Source organism: Cetorhinus maximus, chromosome 20, assembly GCF_964194155.1.
Source record: "Cetorhinus maximus chromosome 20, sCetMax3.hap1.1, whole genome shotgun sequence".
NCBI classification, from domain to species: domain Eukaryota; kingdom Metazoa; phylum Chordata; class Chondrichthyes; order Lamniformes; family Cetorhinidae; genus Cetorhinus; species Cetorhinus maximus.
Window position 1 is genome coordinate 94025408 of NC_135898.1, and position 17677 is coordinate 94043084.

Below are 17677 nucleotides of genomic sequence, written 5' to 3' on the forward strand. Positions count from 1 at the left end.
ATATTAAAGGGTGAATGGTGCACATGAGTCAGCACCTTCAGGAGAGGAGGGAAGCATATTGGAGGAACAAAAAAAAACAGGCTAATTAAGTTTAAATGTGACAAGTTTATTTCTCAGAAGTTCTGATGGAGATGTTAAAAAGCTTTCAAAGTAACGGCTAAATTTCTGTCTTGCAGATCTACACACAATGAATTAGAAAAGAATCGGTAAGTCACTTACACAAAGACTGTCACTCATCCATGTAAACTGATAATGGACAGGAAGAATTTATTCGCGTAAACACATTAAATTGTATGTGATATTTTAATTATAAAATTGAAGTCCTAAGTCCTAACTTTTACAATAAAACAAGAATGATAGTTAGCAATTTTGATTTGGGTTTAAATTTGGGAAAGGCTTTTAGCTTCCCTGATAGAAGAAGCAACGTGTTTGCCAAATGCAAGTAGATGTCTGACCTACTTTAAGCAAAAAATCGGTATGCAGAATATTGGTTGCCTTTCTTTTCCTGACATACTGAACCCTGATTGGGTCACATGGTGGTGTTGTTGCTAAGGTGTCAGATTACTGAGGCACAGTGAGTGAGCTCTTATAAAGTGGAAAAAAAAACCTGAATGGTCACATCATTCCAGAACTGTTATTTACTCTACAGAAACAATCCATCATGCCCAGTGTTCTTACTTTTCATTGAATTGATATAAGTAGAATGGTACAGAACATTTTAGAGTTTGGGGGCCAGGTTGACCTCAGAAAAAAATTGCCATTTTCTGGCATTTTTTTACTGTTGAGTTACAGTGTGCTGATTTGAACAAGGTAATGGTAACTTTTTATTCCAAATTGTTGTCCCCAAGTTGATGGTTTTATGCTGATGGCAGTTTAGCATTAGTACCAAGTGATCCTAAATTGAAGAATCCCTTTATTCTACTACAAGTGTGCTGTAATACATATTTCGGAAAAGTATTCCCTGTGGCATAAAGAACAATTTTTCCATTGTCTCTGAGTGTGATTTTCACAGATAGTAGATCCATTGGTTTTAATTTAACAAAATTCCCTAGACTCTGGACAGGTCCCATCTGATTGGAAAATAGCGAATGTGACTCTGCTATTCAAGAAAGGAGGGAGCCAGAAAGCAGGAAACTACAGGCCACTTAACTTAACATCTGTTGTAGGGAAATTGCTGGAATCTTATTTTTAATTCTTTAACGGAACACGGGCATTACTGGCTGGGCCAACATTTTTATTGCCCTTCAGAAGGTGGCAGTGAGCTGTTGCCTTGAACTGCTGCAGTCCATGTGGTGTAGGTACACCCATGGTGCTGTGAGGGAGGGCGTTTCAGGATTTTGACCCAGCCACAGCGAAGGAATGGTGATATAGTTCCAAGTCAGGATGGTGTATGGCTTGGAGTGCAACATGTAGGTGGTAGTGTTCCCATGCACCTGCTGCCCTTGTCCTTCTAGGTTTGGAAGGTGCTGTCAAAGGAGCCTTGGTGAGTTGCTGCTGTGCATCTTCTAGATGGTACACACAGCTGCCACTATGCGTTGGTGGTGGAGTGAGTGGATGTTGAAGGTGGTGGATGGGGTGCCAGTCAAGCAGGCTGCTTTGTCCTGGATGGTGTCAAGCTTCCTGAGTGTTGTTGGAGCTGCACTCATCCAGCTAAGTGGAGAGTATTCCATCACACTCCTGACATGTGCCTTGTAGATGGTGAGTAGGCTTTGGGGCGTCAGGAGGTGATGGCATAGTGGTAATGTCACCAGACTAGTAATCCAGAGGCCCAAGCTATTGCTCTGGGGATACCAGTTCGAATGTCACCTCGGCAGCTGGTGAAATTTAAATTCGGTTAATAAATCTAGAATTAAAAAGTTAGTTTCGATGATAATGACCATGAAACCATTATCGATTGTCGTAAAAACCCATCTGGTTCACTAATGTCCTTTAGCAAAGGAAATGCCGCCCTTACTTGGTCTGGCCTACATGTGACTCCAGACCCACAGTAATGTGGTTGACTCTTAAATGCCCTCTGAAATGGCCTAGCAAGCCACTCAGTTGTATCAAATTGCTACAATGTCTACAAAAAGGAATGAAACCGGCATTGACTTAGGCACCGGAAACAACAATGGCATACCCAGCCCTGTCGATCCTGCAAATCTGTTATTAAGGAGGTTATAGTGGAGCATTTAGAATGCAATGCAATCAGGCAGAGTCAGTATGGTTTTGTGAAATGGAAATCATGTTTGACTAATTTATTGGAGTTCTCTGCAGAAGTAACAAGCAAGCAATGTGGATAAAGGGGAACTTGTGTATGTGCTATACTTAGATTTCCAGAAGGCATTTGACAAGGTGCCACATCAAAGGCTACTACGCAAATTAAAAGCTCAAGGTGTAGGGGGTAACATATTAGCATAGATAGAGGATTGATTATCTAACAGGAAACAGAAGGCGTAAATGGGTCATTTTTGGGTTAAGGCCATTAACAAAGTAATTAAAGCTGTTAAGAATGCTGCCCGTCCAACCTTAAGGTTGGCGGGCAGGCGAAGAGCCCAGGCAGCCTTCACATTTTTCATGAAATCTCATCCACAGGCAGGATGAGGTTTCATGAAGGATTTAGTAATTACATAAAATTTTTTGAAAAAATTAATGGACATGTCCCAGCTCACGTGACAGTTTCACATGAGGGGACATGTCCTTAAAAAATTTTTTTTTAACCTTTATTCCGTTTTTCAAAACTTAAACTAATCTACCTGAGGCACCTCCATGCCTCAGGGAGATTTCTGCGCTTTTTTACGCGCATGCCCATAGGAATCTGCAAAGAGACATGGAAAGGTTAAGTGAGTGGACAAAAATTTGGCATGTGGAATATATTGTGGGAAAATGTGGATTTGTCCATTTTGGCAGGAAGAATAGAAAAGCAGCATATTATTTAAATGGCGAGAGATTGCGGAACTCTTGAAGTATAGAGGGACCTGGGTGTCCTGGTACATGAATTGCAAAAAGTTAATATGCAGGCTTAGCAAGTGATTCGAAATGCAAACGGAATGTTGTCGTTTATTGCGAGGGGAATGGATTGTAATGTAGGGATGTTTTGCTACAGTTACACAGGACGTTGGTGAGACCACAACTGGAATACTATGTATAATTTTGGTCTCCTTATTTAAGGAAAGCTATAAACACGTTCAAAGCAGTTCAGAGAAGGTTCATTCGACTGATATCTGGAATGGAGGGGGAAGAGTTATCTTATGAGGAAAGGTTGGACGGGCTGGACCTGTACCCATTGGAGTTTAGAAGATTGAGAAGCGATCTATTGAAACAAATAATGCCTTGAGGGGACTTGATAGGGTGGATCCTGAAAGGATGTTTCCTCATGTGGGAGAGACTAGCAGTAGGGGACTCAGTTTAAAAATAAGGGGCCTCCCATTTAAGACGGAGATGGGAGGAAATTTTTTTGGGGGTCATGAATCTTTGGAACTTTCCTTGAGAGCGATGAAGTTGAGGCCACAATCGGATCAGCCATGATCTTAATGAATGGAGGAGCAGGCTTGAGGGGCCGAATGGCATGCTGCTGCTCCTAATTCGCATGTAAGTTCACAGAAGGAAGAGTCTTTCATCCATTTAGTCTGCCCAGGATTTGAACTCTGTCTTGCTTGTGAAAAGACAATGTACTAAGTAACTGCCATCCAGTCTCTTTTGGCTTTTCTAATTTGGTGAAAAATAACTGCTGTGTGAATGATTTTTTGATAGTGACTGCATCACTCAATCCCAAGAAGTGACATTGAATAATCTTAAAGAATATGAATAAACACACAAATATTTTGCACTGAATATAATGTTGAACAGTTTAATTGCTTACAATAAACATTTGGGATAAGGTTTTATATTTGCACTCTAAATTTTAAATCATGGATCAATCTCCACTTCCCAGAATAGTTTGTAGTTCAGTATTGTCACAGCAATTATATTTTCATGAACTAGTTATTTAAATGAGAATATTTTTATGTGGAAAATAACCAGTTTTATGTTATAATAAAGACAGATATGAGGAGTGGGAGAAAAATTGATTGATCAGTTTCATCAGACAGCATGGAATAAAATGTTGGGCCAAATTTTCAGGCTCTGCTGACATCTGGATGGAAGTGAGATATGACCTGAAAATTACGAGGCCAGCTACTGTACTGGCTTCCCAACCCTGTTCCCGATGTTGGCCATTTTGGGATTTTCCAGTTAGCCTCCGGTTTCCTGATGTGATGGGGGTGCACGTCAACTGCATGGAGGCGGGTACCCAGCAGCAGATTGGGGCGCCAGCATGCTGACAGACCTATAGAGGCCCTACCAGCCTGCCTGGGTGCGGCACAGCCAGAGGTTCCCTGTACAGGGGTTTCCTGTCCCCACCGCTCCACAGTGTTGACCTGGCTGCTTTGTGTACTTTAATTTTTAAAAGTTTGTCATTTTTGCCCTCCCTGTATTGGCCTGCCAGGATGCTGGCTCCCAAGCCTGCTGCTGGGTACCCGCCTCCAGACAGTTGATCTGCCCCCATCATGTCGGGGAAACTGGAGGCCAACTGGAAAATCCCAAAACAGCCACCATCAGGAATAAGGTTGGGGAGCTGGCACACTAGCTGGCCTTGTAATTTTCAACACCTATCCCCATTCCATCCGATGTCAGCGGGGCATGAATATTCGGCCCAATGTTTTATTGCTATAACTTATCTCTGAAGCTGGAAGGCCTCTCATTTGTTCTCCAGTTTCAAAAGCCCACCCACTGCCCTGAATTGGACAAGGAACCAGTGTCCATGCCGATTAAGGGCTTATCCATGTGAAAATTTTGACTTTAATCAGTTTCCCACTGGATGTGGGTTTGGGACCTGAAAACAATCCTGACTCTTGTTTCCCACCTTTGGGGAGAAAATTCAGCCCATTGAGTTACATATATCACACAACTCCTGATGTCTGATTTATTTTTTATAATTCACAGCTGGGGTCTTTCAACCCGGGTTTTGAAAATCTCTGATTTGTTAATTTTACCAAAATTGAGTTAAAATCACTTGTCACAGAAGCTGAATGGGGTGTTACTCCTGTCTGTTAAAGGCAGTTTGAATGTGAATGAACTATCAACCTGAATTTAAACCCAATTGTTAAAAAAAATCAGCAATTTCTGAGGGATATGTGGATTGAGAAATAAACAGAATTCCAAAAAAATTAATAGCGCTAATTTTAATTTTGTGATGGAAAATGTGTAGTAGTGCGCATTATACACTCCACTTAGCTCCAAATGAAAGGGAATTGAGTGGGGCACATAATGGGAGACCAAACTATTAGTGCCTGTTTTCCACCACCACAACCAAAAGTTAAAATCAACCCTAATAAGTGTAACCCTAGTTATTTTATGCTGTTCTACTTTGTGGATAAATGGAATGGTTGGTGGTTTGAAATGAATGGTACTGCATTCTAATATGCGCTTGGGTCAAGGCTGCATGTTTTTACACATTCCTTCTGGTTTAAGTCCTAAGCCCGGCTCATATATACTGGATATGATTTTTCTCCATACCACTTAATCACCACAGGTGTAAGAGCCCTAACCACCAAACTCCCAAATATCCTTCTTGAGTTGATGTAGAATTTATTATTTTGTTTATTTGGTAATTATTTGTTATATATGTTAACAATTCACACATTGTATGAGTCATTTTCATGACTGCTGTCTGCCATACTTTTGGTTCAATTTGTAGTTGCATCACGGAATTTCATTAAAATTTCTCTGAATGCTTATTCAGCAGTCATGAAAATGACTCATACAATGTGTGAATTGTTAACATATATAACAAATAATTACCAAATAAACAGTACTCAATCAAATAAAAGGATGATCAGTTTCAAAAATTGACCTTCCCTCAGCATTGTGGTAATTGCATATTGTCAACAAACGAGGGAGAAAATTGGTAGTTTGGGTATACTTTTTTAAACCGTTAGATCTGGGTAGCGAATATATAATGAGGAATATTGTGGTGTTCAAGTTTCAGAAAGGTATGAATACTTAATTTTTTTGTCAGTAGCTATTTTCTCTCTCCCTCCATGAAAATGTGTAAATGATTGTCAATGCGGATTTGTGATTTCCATAAGTTAATGGTGTTATCATTTGATATAATAGAAAAATGTTGAGAACATGAGGCAACCTTATGTTATACTTGTGCCTTTAGCATAATAAACAGATTGTAAGAAAGTAGCCCTGTGTATTAATGATGTGGAGGATTACATGCTTTCCATTTTATCTCTTTGCTTAGGGAATTATCTTCTGCTCGACTTAGCTTATTGCTATTTCTTGCACCCTGGTCAAGAACAAAAACTTACCACATGTGGTATCCTGAGAGTGCGCACATGCCTATCATTATATTATTTAGGAGTGATTTTAACCTTCCCCAGTCAGTTCTGTTTCTCGCTGTGTTCCTGCCAATTTATGATTTTAATGCTGTGGGAGTCTCATTAATAAATGCATATTGGGGTCTCATGACACACATGGTACCCCAATGGAACTTTAACTATCAGCTGAGTGGGTCTGGAACCACATGTAGACCAGACTGGATCAGGACAGCAGATTTCCTCCCTTGAAGGACCTTAGTGAACCAGGTGGGTTTTTATGACTATCAGTTTAGTTTCATGGGTATTATTACTGAGACTACAGGACTACAACATTGTTCATTTCTCATATCTTGGGAGCCTTCTCTCAGCGAAGGCAAGCATCGACAATGCAACTCAACATTGCTTCCAGTGTGTTAGCGCAGCCTTCGGCTGTCTGGGGAAAGAGTGTTTGATGACAAAAACCTCAAACCTGACACCAAGCTTGTAGTCTACAGGGCTGCAGTGCTACCTGCTTTCCTGTATGTGTCAGAGACATGGACAACATACAGCAGTCACCTTAAACCCCTGGTGAAATATCACCAGCGCTGCCTCCGCAAAATCTTGCAAATTCAATGGCAGGATAGGTGCTCCATTACCAGTGTCCTCTCTCTGGCCAACACCCCCAGTATCGAGGCACCGGTTATGGTTAATCAGCCTCATTAGGCAGGCAACATCAACTGCATGCCTGATACAAGACTCCTAAAACAAGCTGTCTACTCCAAGCTTTGCCATTGCAAGCAGTTACCAGGAGGGCAGAGGAAATGTTTCAGGGACGTCCTTAAAGCCTTCCTGAAGAAATGCAACATCTCCACCAATTTGTGAGAATCTCTTGCTCGAGACTGCCCAAACTGGAGAAGAAGCATCTGTGAAGGTGCCAACCATTTCAAACATCTCCGACAGGTCCAGGTGGAGGCCAAGCGCAAGCGGCAGAAGGAGCGTACCAAAGTCTAAGCATCCTATCCATCGCCTCATCAAACACTACCTACCCCACTTGTGGCAGAGTGTGTGAATCCAACATTGGACTTTTGTTTTAGTCACCTCAGGACCCACGACCCTGGAGTGGAGGCAGATCCCAAGGGACTGACTAAGAAGAAGAATATCACTGAGACTAGGTGGGAGAAATCTTGTGGAGATGATGGGGATCTCAGCTGCTGGCAGGAAAGCCCCATATCACCTATTTTCAGGAAGCCTGTCGCATCATGTTCCAATCAGGCATGTGACAGGCCAGTGGCGGGCTTTTCCCTGGGATCAAGGCCCTGGGGGCAGAAGTCCCACCCCTGGGAGCAGAGGTCCCACTCCTGAGAGCTGCTGGCCAATCGGAGGCATTAATTGTCCACTTAAGGGCCTCAGTTGCAAATGGGGCAGGAAGGCCATCCATGAGCCTCCCCAGCCATGGACTTAATCGGCATGGAAATGGGCAGGTGGCAGGGTCCCATCCTCTCACCTGATTAAATGCCCCCAGCCACAAAACACGTCACAGGGGCGGGCACAAGTTTCCGCCCTAGCTTTTTATTCCAAACTTATGAATTGAATTTAAACTCCCCATGTGATCGAAATTAGTACTAGAGTGGCAATTATATCATAAAAATGTCTATTGTAGCGAAAAGGGAACATTCTAACAGATGGAGAAGGAATTGCTTTCCTGAGGTTGGAATGAACGCACAATGTTAATGAAGAATGGAGGAAAGATCATCTTTCAGCATGCTATGTTGTGCTAACTTTCACATTGATGTACACAATTGAAAATACACACCTCTTATCTTGATGGCTGAAAAAAATAACTTTAATTTGGGCGACCTGAGCTGAAAAGGTATTGATAAAAAAAAATTAAATACAGAATAGACTGAAACTTAATTGATTCACAGGTGGGCTGAAGAAGAACTTACATTTATACAATACAATCCTTGCATATACCATGACAGCAGATGAGAACTGTCTTTAACGCTGTTGTTATGTAGGCATACGTAGCAGCCAGTTTGTGCATAGCAAGACTCTAAATCAATATTAAAGCAATTGATTAGTCAATTGTTTTAATATAAGGCATGGGAGGAAATATTTCCCTAGTTTAACAAGCTGATCATTTGTTTTGTGGCAACTATTGTGGCATCTTTGCTGGTCATCATGATTTTTCTTTTGACTGACCCATTATTGCAGTACAAAGCAGCTTATGATTCAAATGTTCATGCATAAATTTATGGATCAATTAAAACATTATCATATTTTAGCGTTACTTATTGTCAGTTTAAAAAGACTGGGGTGACGTTGCTTCTCCCCTTTTATCTTTAACTTCAGGTGAGAGATTAGACTGGTTATTGCTTCTTGGTGTGGTAGATAAAACTGATCTACCATCAGTCCATTTAATTTTAATTGAATTACAGAGCCTTCTTAAACTTAAATTTCTGACTAAGCTTTTGCCCAGCTTCCCTAATTTTCCCTCCTGCTTGTCAGTCATTGAACTGCAAAATGTTTTGGGACATTTTGCTGTGTTAAAGACACAATGGCTGAGAGTTATTTTTGGTAATGATTGTGGAGTTACCAGAGATGTAGGTAGAGTGGTTTGTGCCATCAAGTAGAAGGATACCCGCAGATACCAGGCAGTATAAAATTGGCATATGGTGTGACTGTCATCTCCTTGTGATAATTATGCAGCACCATTTGGACTTCAGCCACAAACAAGTTTGGGTGCTGGTCTGGAAGCTCATGCATGAGTTTCCTTTTCCATCATTTTTATCTATCTCAGTCCCCTGCCCCATTAGCTATGACACAGACTGTTAATGGATTGAGGTGCTGTTTAAGGCTCACCAAAGTCTTTCAGAATTTTTGCCTCCCTATTTTAATGCTTGGGGCTGAATTTTTAGGCCCCATTGGGGAAGGCATGGAGATGGATGGGACGGGCATGGAGACAAGTGGGCATGAAATTTTCACAATGTTGGCCGGTGTGCCACTTCTCCTGCTCCATCCCATCCCCAGGCCATTTTCCTTGAGGCAGGTTTGGATACAGCAATAGGTAGTCAATTCAGCTAGTTAAGAGGCTATTCAGGCGTATTGTCGGAGGCTGACTATAGGATTATGCAGCAGCTTATCTTAGAGGTCAGGGAATATTGTAGCTGCCTGGAGGTGGTCTGCCACAGGGACACCAAGGGACCAATGTCCCAGGGAGGCTTAGAGGCCCTCCTTGTCCGTCTGGGTTCAGCTGCAGCTGCAGGTCATCCTGTAAAGGGTTTGCTCCTCCACAATGGTGGCCTGGCTGCTAAGGCCTCTTTTAAAATTTAAAGTGAAAGAAAAAATTGGGGAAAGGGCGTCTCCATCTTCGGTGCCCTCTCTCTCACTTACCTGAAAAGGCAGCCTACAGCTTTTTTAGTGCTGGAGGGACTTCTATTGCCCCTCCAGCTTCAACAGCCTGCTTGGTGTCCTTAAATAGATGGTGAGCTCACCCTCTGGCCATTGATCAGCCAATTTGAGGAAAATCACAGCTGGATGATTGTTCCCCACACAGTGTTGCCCATGTTGGTGGGATTCAGAAGCCTGCAGGGAAAATCTTGCACTTGGACTAGCCCCATTCGTTTATACATGATTTGTATGCAGTTTCCTATCCCATTATTAGGCCTGTCTAAAGATAATAATGATGGTATTTTACCCAAGAAATGCATTCGCAGCCCAAAAGCTGAATTGAAGTGTAACTTACATCAAAACGTTCATAAAATTCATATATGATTTCAAGTTGATTTTGGAAAATTAGATATACTTGCATTTGAATCTATTTAAAATCCACCTGAGAGGCCTACAACTTTGTTTTAATTCCATAACCCATCTGCCAGCACTGGACCCTGCCAGGATATGAGCCAGCATCAGGAGTGCTCTTAGGCCATGTTAATGATTCAAGATAGGAAATCCTGGTCCTGAACAGGAGCAGTGCACTTGCCTGTAATCCCTGAAAAACAATATTTCCTGTATATTTAGTAACTAATGAGAAACTAATTGGTTACATTTAGCATTGTATTTAAATAGATAAATAAAATATTCTCTCCTCCAATATTTACCCATCCTTGGCTAAGAGAACAGGTTGTTCCAGTGCGTGTTCCAGTGCATGCAGTGTAAAAGCATATAGCAACACTACTATTTTTCTGGGACCTCAAAACCCTGGAGCCTGTTACACCCCTCAGGCTGTCCTTCCTTTTATAATCTCAAGGATTTTAAAAGCTAAGCTTGCCATCACTTACTCATTATTTCCTGATATAGCATAGCTGTTTTCTTTCTTCTATGTTCAACCATGGTAGTGTTATATCCTGCAGGCCATGCCCTTCACCTTGGCTTCTCAGTTTTAAGAAATGAACTTCATTTACTGCTTGAGCTTCTCATCATGAATTATTAAATCAATTGAAAAGGGACCTTTTTTCCCACCATATTTTTCACGAAATATTTTTTGGGTGAGGGGGTAGAGCAGCTTGAGATTTGATTTCCTCATTAATTCCTGTTGAAGCAGCTTTGGTCTAGTAAACATTATGCCTATTTTTCCTACCAAGATTAAAAAAAGGTCAGATTGCTGCACTTGATTAAACAACCTTGTTGACAATTTGACATTAACGTGTGCAATTAAGGCAGCTACATTAAGTAATGGGCAGAACTTGAATTTACACCATTTTGCTTGGGAATTGAATGCTTAACTACTTCTATTGGAGTGCTCGTGTAGTTGAAAGTTAGTTTCTGACCAGGAATCTGTATTTGTATTCATAAAACATATTATCTTAAATTTTCCTTCTAGGTGTAACAAAATAGACTCTTAGCTTTGAGGACGGCTTATGCTGAGGGTTGAAACTCTTGTTGCCACATGACGCTGATATATAAAATTCTACTAGAGATTAGAGATACGGAGAGGGATTTTCCAGTCCTGCTGGCACCGATTCCTGCCACGGGCCGGACCAGAAAATCCTGGCTATGGAAGTGGTCAGGATTGTCAGAAGGCTTTGTGGGTTTGTAATCCTCTAGCTGAAGAGAATTGGGAAATGTAGATTTTGACCAACGAAAATAGAAGTGAGACTGCAACAGATTTTCATAATTTGTCTGAGACCAACTTCAGAAGTACACATCAAGAACAACTGTCGAAATTGACTAGAGTTCTGCTCCTAATTGCTGCCCACTGACCCCTGCTGGAAGAGTGTTTTCTTATATGAAACTCAGGAGAACAGTTGGCTCAGCTGTAATGTTCTCCATAGCCTAAAAGAACATCAATACTTATAGTTCAAGCTTGCCCTTGAAAAATGGCCAAATGTGCAAAGTACTTAAAGGATTACCAATACCTGAAAATCCATACCACAGTACTGTAAGAGTTACTACCTTCCAGACCAGGCAAAATGAGTGGGAAATTAGAGGAAAAACATTACTTGGCCTTAGACATAATTGTGCAAGTATTTTAATGCTTTACATTTGTTTTTCAATGTTCTGTCTTAAGTCTTCATTCTAATTTTGTATGTTTAAGTGAGGCATTAAGAAAAAAATAACTAAGCAGCTCCCACTGTGTATAGTTATTTCCAGGATGTGGTCATTGTGGTATAAACATAACAAGCAACTTAGCCATATCACTTCCTCTTTTAAATCTTAAAGTGGGTATTTTGGTAGACCAGAACAACACAATTTTAAAAAAATGTGTTGTCAATTTCGTGCATGGTTGGCAGGTTGAATTGCTGTCCTCTAGAGGCCTTATGTCAATTCCATCATCAGTTAAGATGAGGAAAAACCAGGAAGCTGAGAGGACATGTTAATCATTGTTGTCATGGCCATAATGGCATAAGCAGGAAGCATCCTGTTGATCATGGTAGTGCTTGTAGTATACATCATCACAGAATCAACATTGATAAATATGATAAATATCATTCAGGTTTCTTTGGAAAAGTTGGAATGAGACATTACAATCTAAAGAAGGATCAGTTGTTCTATTCAGCCATTAATCTAGATAAGCTGTGAACACTGGCCAGTGAACAGATCAGACTAAACTATGCCAGGAAATCTGAAGGACCAGCACCTGTTATTAATGTTGTCAATGCTGGTTACTGTAAAGCCATAGGCAAAGGAAGACTGCCCAAACAGCCAGTCATTGTCAAGGCAAAGTTCTTCAGCTGGAAGGCTGAAGGGAAAATCTTGGTAGTTGGTGAAGCCTGTGTATTGATGAATTTTATAATTGGATGGACAGATAAAATACTGTCAGAGGCCTTAAAATCAGCATTTTGAGCACTCTATAATGCTGCCTCTTGTCAAGCCAGTGCAATATATAATTTATATATTTTAGTTTAGCCTTAAAATTACAGTATATCATACTGAGTTTAGTTCGTAAATGCATCATTCACCAAAAATGATGTTTTTGAATGTAGCAACATGTTCTCTGTAGAAAATTTTTTAAAAATGAAGATGTACAATTCCATTTTCTAGCTTTGTCAATAAAAGTGAGAGCCATGACTCATTTTTTTTTCTCTGTGGGAATTTTGATCTATTAACCAACTGTGGTGTTGGCTCAGTGGATAGCACTCTTGCCTGTGAGTCACAGGGTTCTCAGTTCAAGCCCCACTCTAGGACTTGAGCACCAAAATCTATGCTGAAACTCCAGTGTAGCACTGAAGGAATGCTGCATTGTTGGAGGTGCCATCTTTCGTATGAGACGTGCTCTTTTATTTCCTGCTGGCCTTGCATGATTCCATCTCCTGTACTTCTGCAGAGCGCGTCCCCAAGTGGCATCTGTGACATTTGATTTGCATTTAGGTTAACTATGAAATTTTAGAAACTGTTGGAAATAGCGTGCTTATTGTGCTCTGAGGCGCATTTGAAAGTCTGGCAAATAGTTAACAGCCATGTTTAACCATAGGTTTTGAAAGGACTACTGTGGGTGACAGGTTACCAGTCTCAGCTGAGCTTAGGACATACTGAGTGGAAGTCATATGTTTCCCCAAAGGGAATGGAATCAAGTGAGAAGTAGAGTCACTGCTGGCTACTTTCACACACAGTCTAGTGGCCAGTTTTAGGACAGCAACCATTTGGGTTCCTAACAAATTTGTAATGCATAAAAAGAGAGATCTCGGAGCTCTGTGTAACGTTTGACAAAGAGTGAATGTTGATCAGATAGGAAAAATTAAGGGGAGGAGGTTAGAAGGGGTCAAAATCATAGTTATACTTCAGGCTTTTGAAACAGGAAGGCAGGTGATAAGGCAGAGGTGCTGAGAAGGACTTCCAAAGAACTGAACTTAGTGGTTGAAAGGCCTACTGATGTTAAATGAGGAAGTAACACATGAGAATTAGCTTGTCTCAGGAGCAAAGGGAATATGCATAACGTGGCTGGAGGAGACCACAATGGTAGAAAGTGATGAGGCTTTGCATGGATTTGAGGATAAGAATCTCTGAGGCAGAGGAGCCACTTGAGCATAGGAAGTAAAGAGTGTGATGTGGTGTGTATGCAGGCATTGTTTATGGAGGACCTCAAGGAAAGCACTGAAGAAGTCTAGGGCCAAGGGAATAAAAGCATGGAATAGGCTTTTGCTGGCAGAGGGCAGAAAAATGAGGCAGAAACTGACAATGTTTTGAGATAAAGAATGTTTTCTGGGTGACTGATCAAATTTGAGGGAGTAAGCTGAGGTCGAATAAAGTAGGACAATATGTTAATGTTCGAAACTCCAGTGCTTGATTGATGTGGGATCTAGGTTGGCTGATGGTAGGCTGCAGGAGCAAAGAGACTGGCTTCAATTTTCTGCACTTAGCCAGAGGAGGTTTTGGTTTATTCTAGTCTTAGTTTTAGGTGGTTGTTGGAGAGAGTTAAAACAGCAATAGGTTTGTTGGTTGAGGTTGAAAAGTGGAGCTGAATACCATCAGTGTAGATGCAAAATCTGACCCCATATTTCTGGATGATGTTGCCAAAGGGTAGCACGTAAAAGGTGAAGAGGAGGGGTAAGCAGAGCTGATTGCAGGCATGGGAAGAGAAGATATTGGAGGCAACCTAGTGTCTTTGATACAACTAGTAAGAGAGAACTATGAGAGAGCAGTGTCGCAGAACTGAACATTTGAAAGCATGGCCACCATGCTTTCATGTTAGTTTAACAATGTTAGTTAACATGGGAGTCAAAAGTGGAAGTTGGATCATTTCAACTGCAGCATTAAATGAACCACATTTTCTAGGTCAAATATCCTTGTGGTCTGAAACCAGTTGTTCAGGAGTTACTGTACCGCAGTTGAAATAATTACAACCTCTATTGAACTAAAGTTTAAAAAAAAACTCCTATTGTAGGATTTCTGGATTTTGTGATATTTGTTTCTGATCAGTATTAATATTGTGAATTTTGACAATGACTTGGTTACAAGAAATACAAAAATCTTTCAGTATACTGTACAAATGTTCTTCTTCCTGTTTCCAGGAAATGCTGGCCTAGCCAGCGATGCCCACATCCCATAATGAATTTTAAAAGAAACTAGTTTTTCAGTATTCTACTTTTCACTAAATGCATCTGAGTATTTCAAAGTGAATGTAATTCAAGAGTGAACCACAATGTGACACTTGTTAGCAAAGGAGTAGTTTGTGCAGTGCAACTGCACACTGTTAAGCTTTTATAGGCTTAGTTTTACAAGCAGAGTCTGATCTTTGCCAGCTGAAGCATATTTGAGCACACCTTCGTGAATCTAGTTTCTCAACTTCCCACTCCCAAATGTATATTAGTGAAGTGATGGATTGCTAGGAAAGCAGTAGTGGCGAAGTCTATTTTCTGAGATAGAACCCAGCTGTTCTATTTCTGTATAGAATACATTTTGCTAAAATCTAGAAAGAAAGGATATAGGTTTGAGTGAGCAAAGAAGAAGCTAAAATGATCTGAACATTGATGTGTTGTTTCAGACTTTTGGTTTTTTATTTAGCTTGAAGTTTCACCTGCTTGGAACAACAGAGCTTAAGTAGCTGGTGGTGGAGGTGGATTTGTGCTGAAACCGGCGTTTCAAAGGCCAGTGTTTTGCTACAAACTCCAGAACAAATGGAGCCTTGAGGCTTAAAAACTTCATTGCAGCATTAACAAGAAATTCAAATACATTTCTAAGAAATGCAGGTATAGTATTTAATGATTTAAGTAAGTAGACAAGTAAATTGGAGTTATGAAGTCAGATTAACCGACTACTTAACAAATCAGAGCTGGACACACTGCTCCTCGATGCAGTTATAGCTATACACTTTTTAAAGAGTCCTGTAATACTTTTTACTTAAGAGATAAAACCTAGGTGGTTTATAGAGTTCAGGTTCAGTGTTGAACAAAATGAAGAGCTGCTGCATTTATACAATGCATTTAAAGGGATGTGGGTAACTGCAAACCGTGCAAATGTGTACGCAACAAAATGATTCAGCTTATTATTATCATTGTGGTATCTTCATCACAAAGATAACCATGTATTTTTGGGATGTAGCCACCGCCAGTAATTATTATCCATTACTTCTATTTCTTAATTACTTATCTTACAAATAAATGGCTTGCTAGGCCACTTCAGAGAGCAGTTAAGACTTAGCTACATTGGCATGGGACTGGAGTCAAATATAGGCCAGGCATGGTTGGCAGGTTTCTTTCCTTAAAGAATATTGCAATTTTTCTGAAAGGTTTTTACAACAAGCCAACAACTCATAACTTGTACGAACACCAGATCTTTAAAAGTTGAATTAAAATTCTCAAATAAACACAGAAAATGCAGGAAATACATAGCAGATCTATCTGGCAGTATCTGTGGAGAAACAGTTAACATTTCAGGTTGTGAGTTTTCATCAGAACTTTAATTGTTATTAAAAATTTCAAACTGCCTTAGTGGTACTTGAACCTATGTTCCCTGGATTATTAGTGATGCCTATGGTATCACAGCTGCCACAATACCATACCATTCATCTAGAAGTATGCTTCACATTGCCTCAAGAGTTTCATGCTAAATAGTTACTACATGAAACTTGTGTTTTAGCAAATAAAGCTTCGCAGCTACCTTTAGGTTGGTGTGATTTACACTGCCTTCTTGAATTACATTGTTTGAATTTGGCTTTTATACTTTAGTATAAAAAAAGTATTTTCATCCCTCTGTAGTCTCTCTGCTCTCTGTCTCCATAACCTTCTCCAGTGCTTTGTCCCACCATTGGCTGCTGTGCCTTCAGCTACCTTGGATCTATGCTGTGGAATTCCCTTCTTAAATCCCCTCCACCTCTCCCCTTTCCTCTCCTCCTAATGACCCTTCTTGAAACCCTCCTTTGTTCAAGCCTTTGGCCATCGGTCCTACTAGCTCCTTTTTTGGCTTTGTCACATATTTTTCTACATTAAAAGCACTATATGTTATGCGCAAGTTGTTATTTAATTAATGTAAATGTTACTGAATTGGGTCAGATGTGTTTCTTCTTGTTCATAAACATGTTTTGACTCTATGCCTTCCCTGTGTTCAATGTCACAGGAGATTAGTTAGTAGTATTTTCATGGCATTTTACTTCTCTCCTCTTGTGCCCTCCTGCACGATGAACCATCCCAGGCCAAGAGAACAAGGAAGTGTCCTACTCTTGTGACCTCAACCAATGATGTTTGAAATCAAATTGTGATTTTGGGTGGTCTTGAGGGAGTCACAAAAAGTTATTTCCCAAATTTTCCCTGCCTACCTGTGGGGAAGCAACTGGACTCACTAAGCACTTCATTGGGCTGTAATGGATATAATAAACAAAGTCTTACCACTCCAAAGCACATGAGTTATTAAGTTAAAAATAGTTCAATATTAGAGAAAGAAGCTTATAATGGTTCCAAAATAGTAGTAAGCTTGAGGATTAAGAGGATTTTAAAATTAAGCAAAGGATGGCAAAGAAATTGATAAAGAAAGAGGCAATATGACATGAAAGCAAACAGATTGCAAAAGCTACCATAGGTAAGGAAGGGATTAGTCAAACTTGCTTCCCTCAGAGGATGAAACAGGAGAAATTATAATGGCGAAGAAGAAATTGACAGACATTAAATGAATAGTTTGTATCTGTCTACACAGTAGTATACACATTACGCATTCCGAAGCAATGGGGAATCAATGGCCCAGTGAAAGTAAGGGACTTAAGGATGTTGGTATTATTGAAGAAATAGTACTGGAGAACTAGAAAATCAACAATCTGCTGGACTTGGTGGCCTATATCCTGTCAATGTTTTATTAATTATATTGTTATGGTTTAATGACAGTGACATTGTTAAACAGGTGGTGAGTACATCTGTAATATATCTGAGGCATCAGTGGGGTGGAGTAGTGTTGGCTGTGAACTAAGTCAATAGAACCATAAAAAA

The 17677-nt window shown here is 40.3% G+C and overlaps 1 protein-coding gene and 1 pseudogene across 1 annotated transcript in view; both read left to right on the top strand.

The window, feature by feature from the left end:
- Positions 1-17677, top strand: part of mxi1 (max interactor 1, dimerization protein) — a 62387-nt gene that overhangs the window by 5163 nt on the left and 39547 nt on the right. Inside the window, exon 3 of the mRNA XM_078565168.1 lies at positions 177-206. Coding sequence (XP_078421294.1) covers positions 177-206 — 30 coding nt within the window. The remainder of the gene's footprint in view (positions 1-176; positions 207-17677) is intronic.
- On the top strand, positions 5978-12608 carry LOC144694731 (large ribosomal subunit protein uL15 pseudogene; annotated as a pseudogene).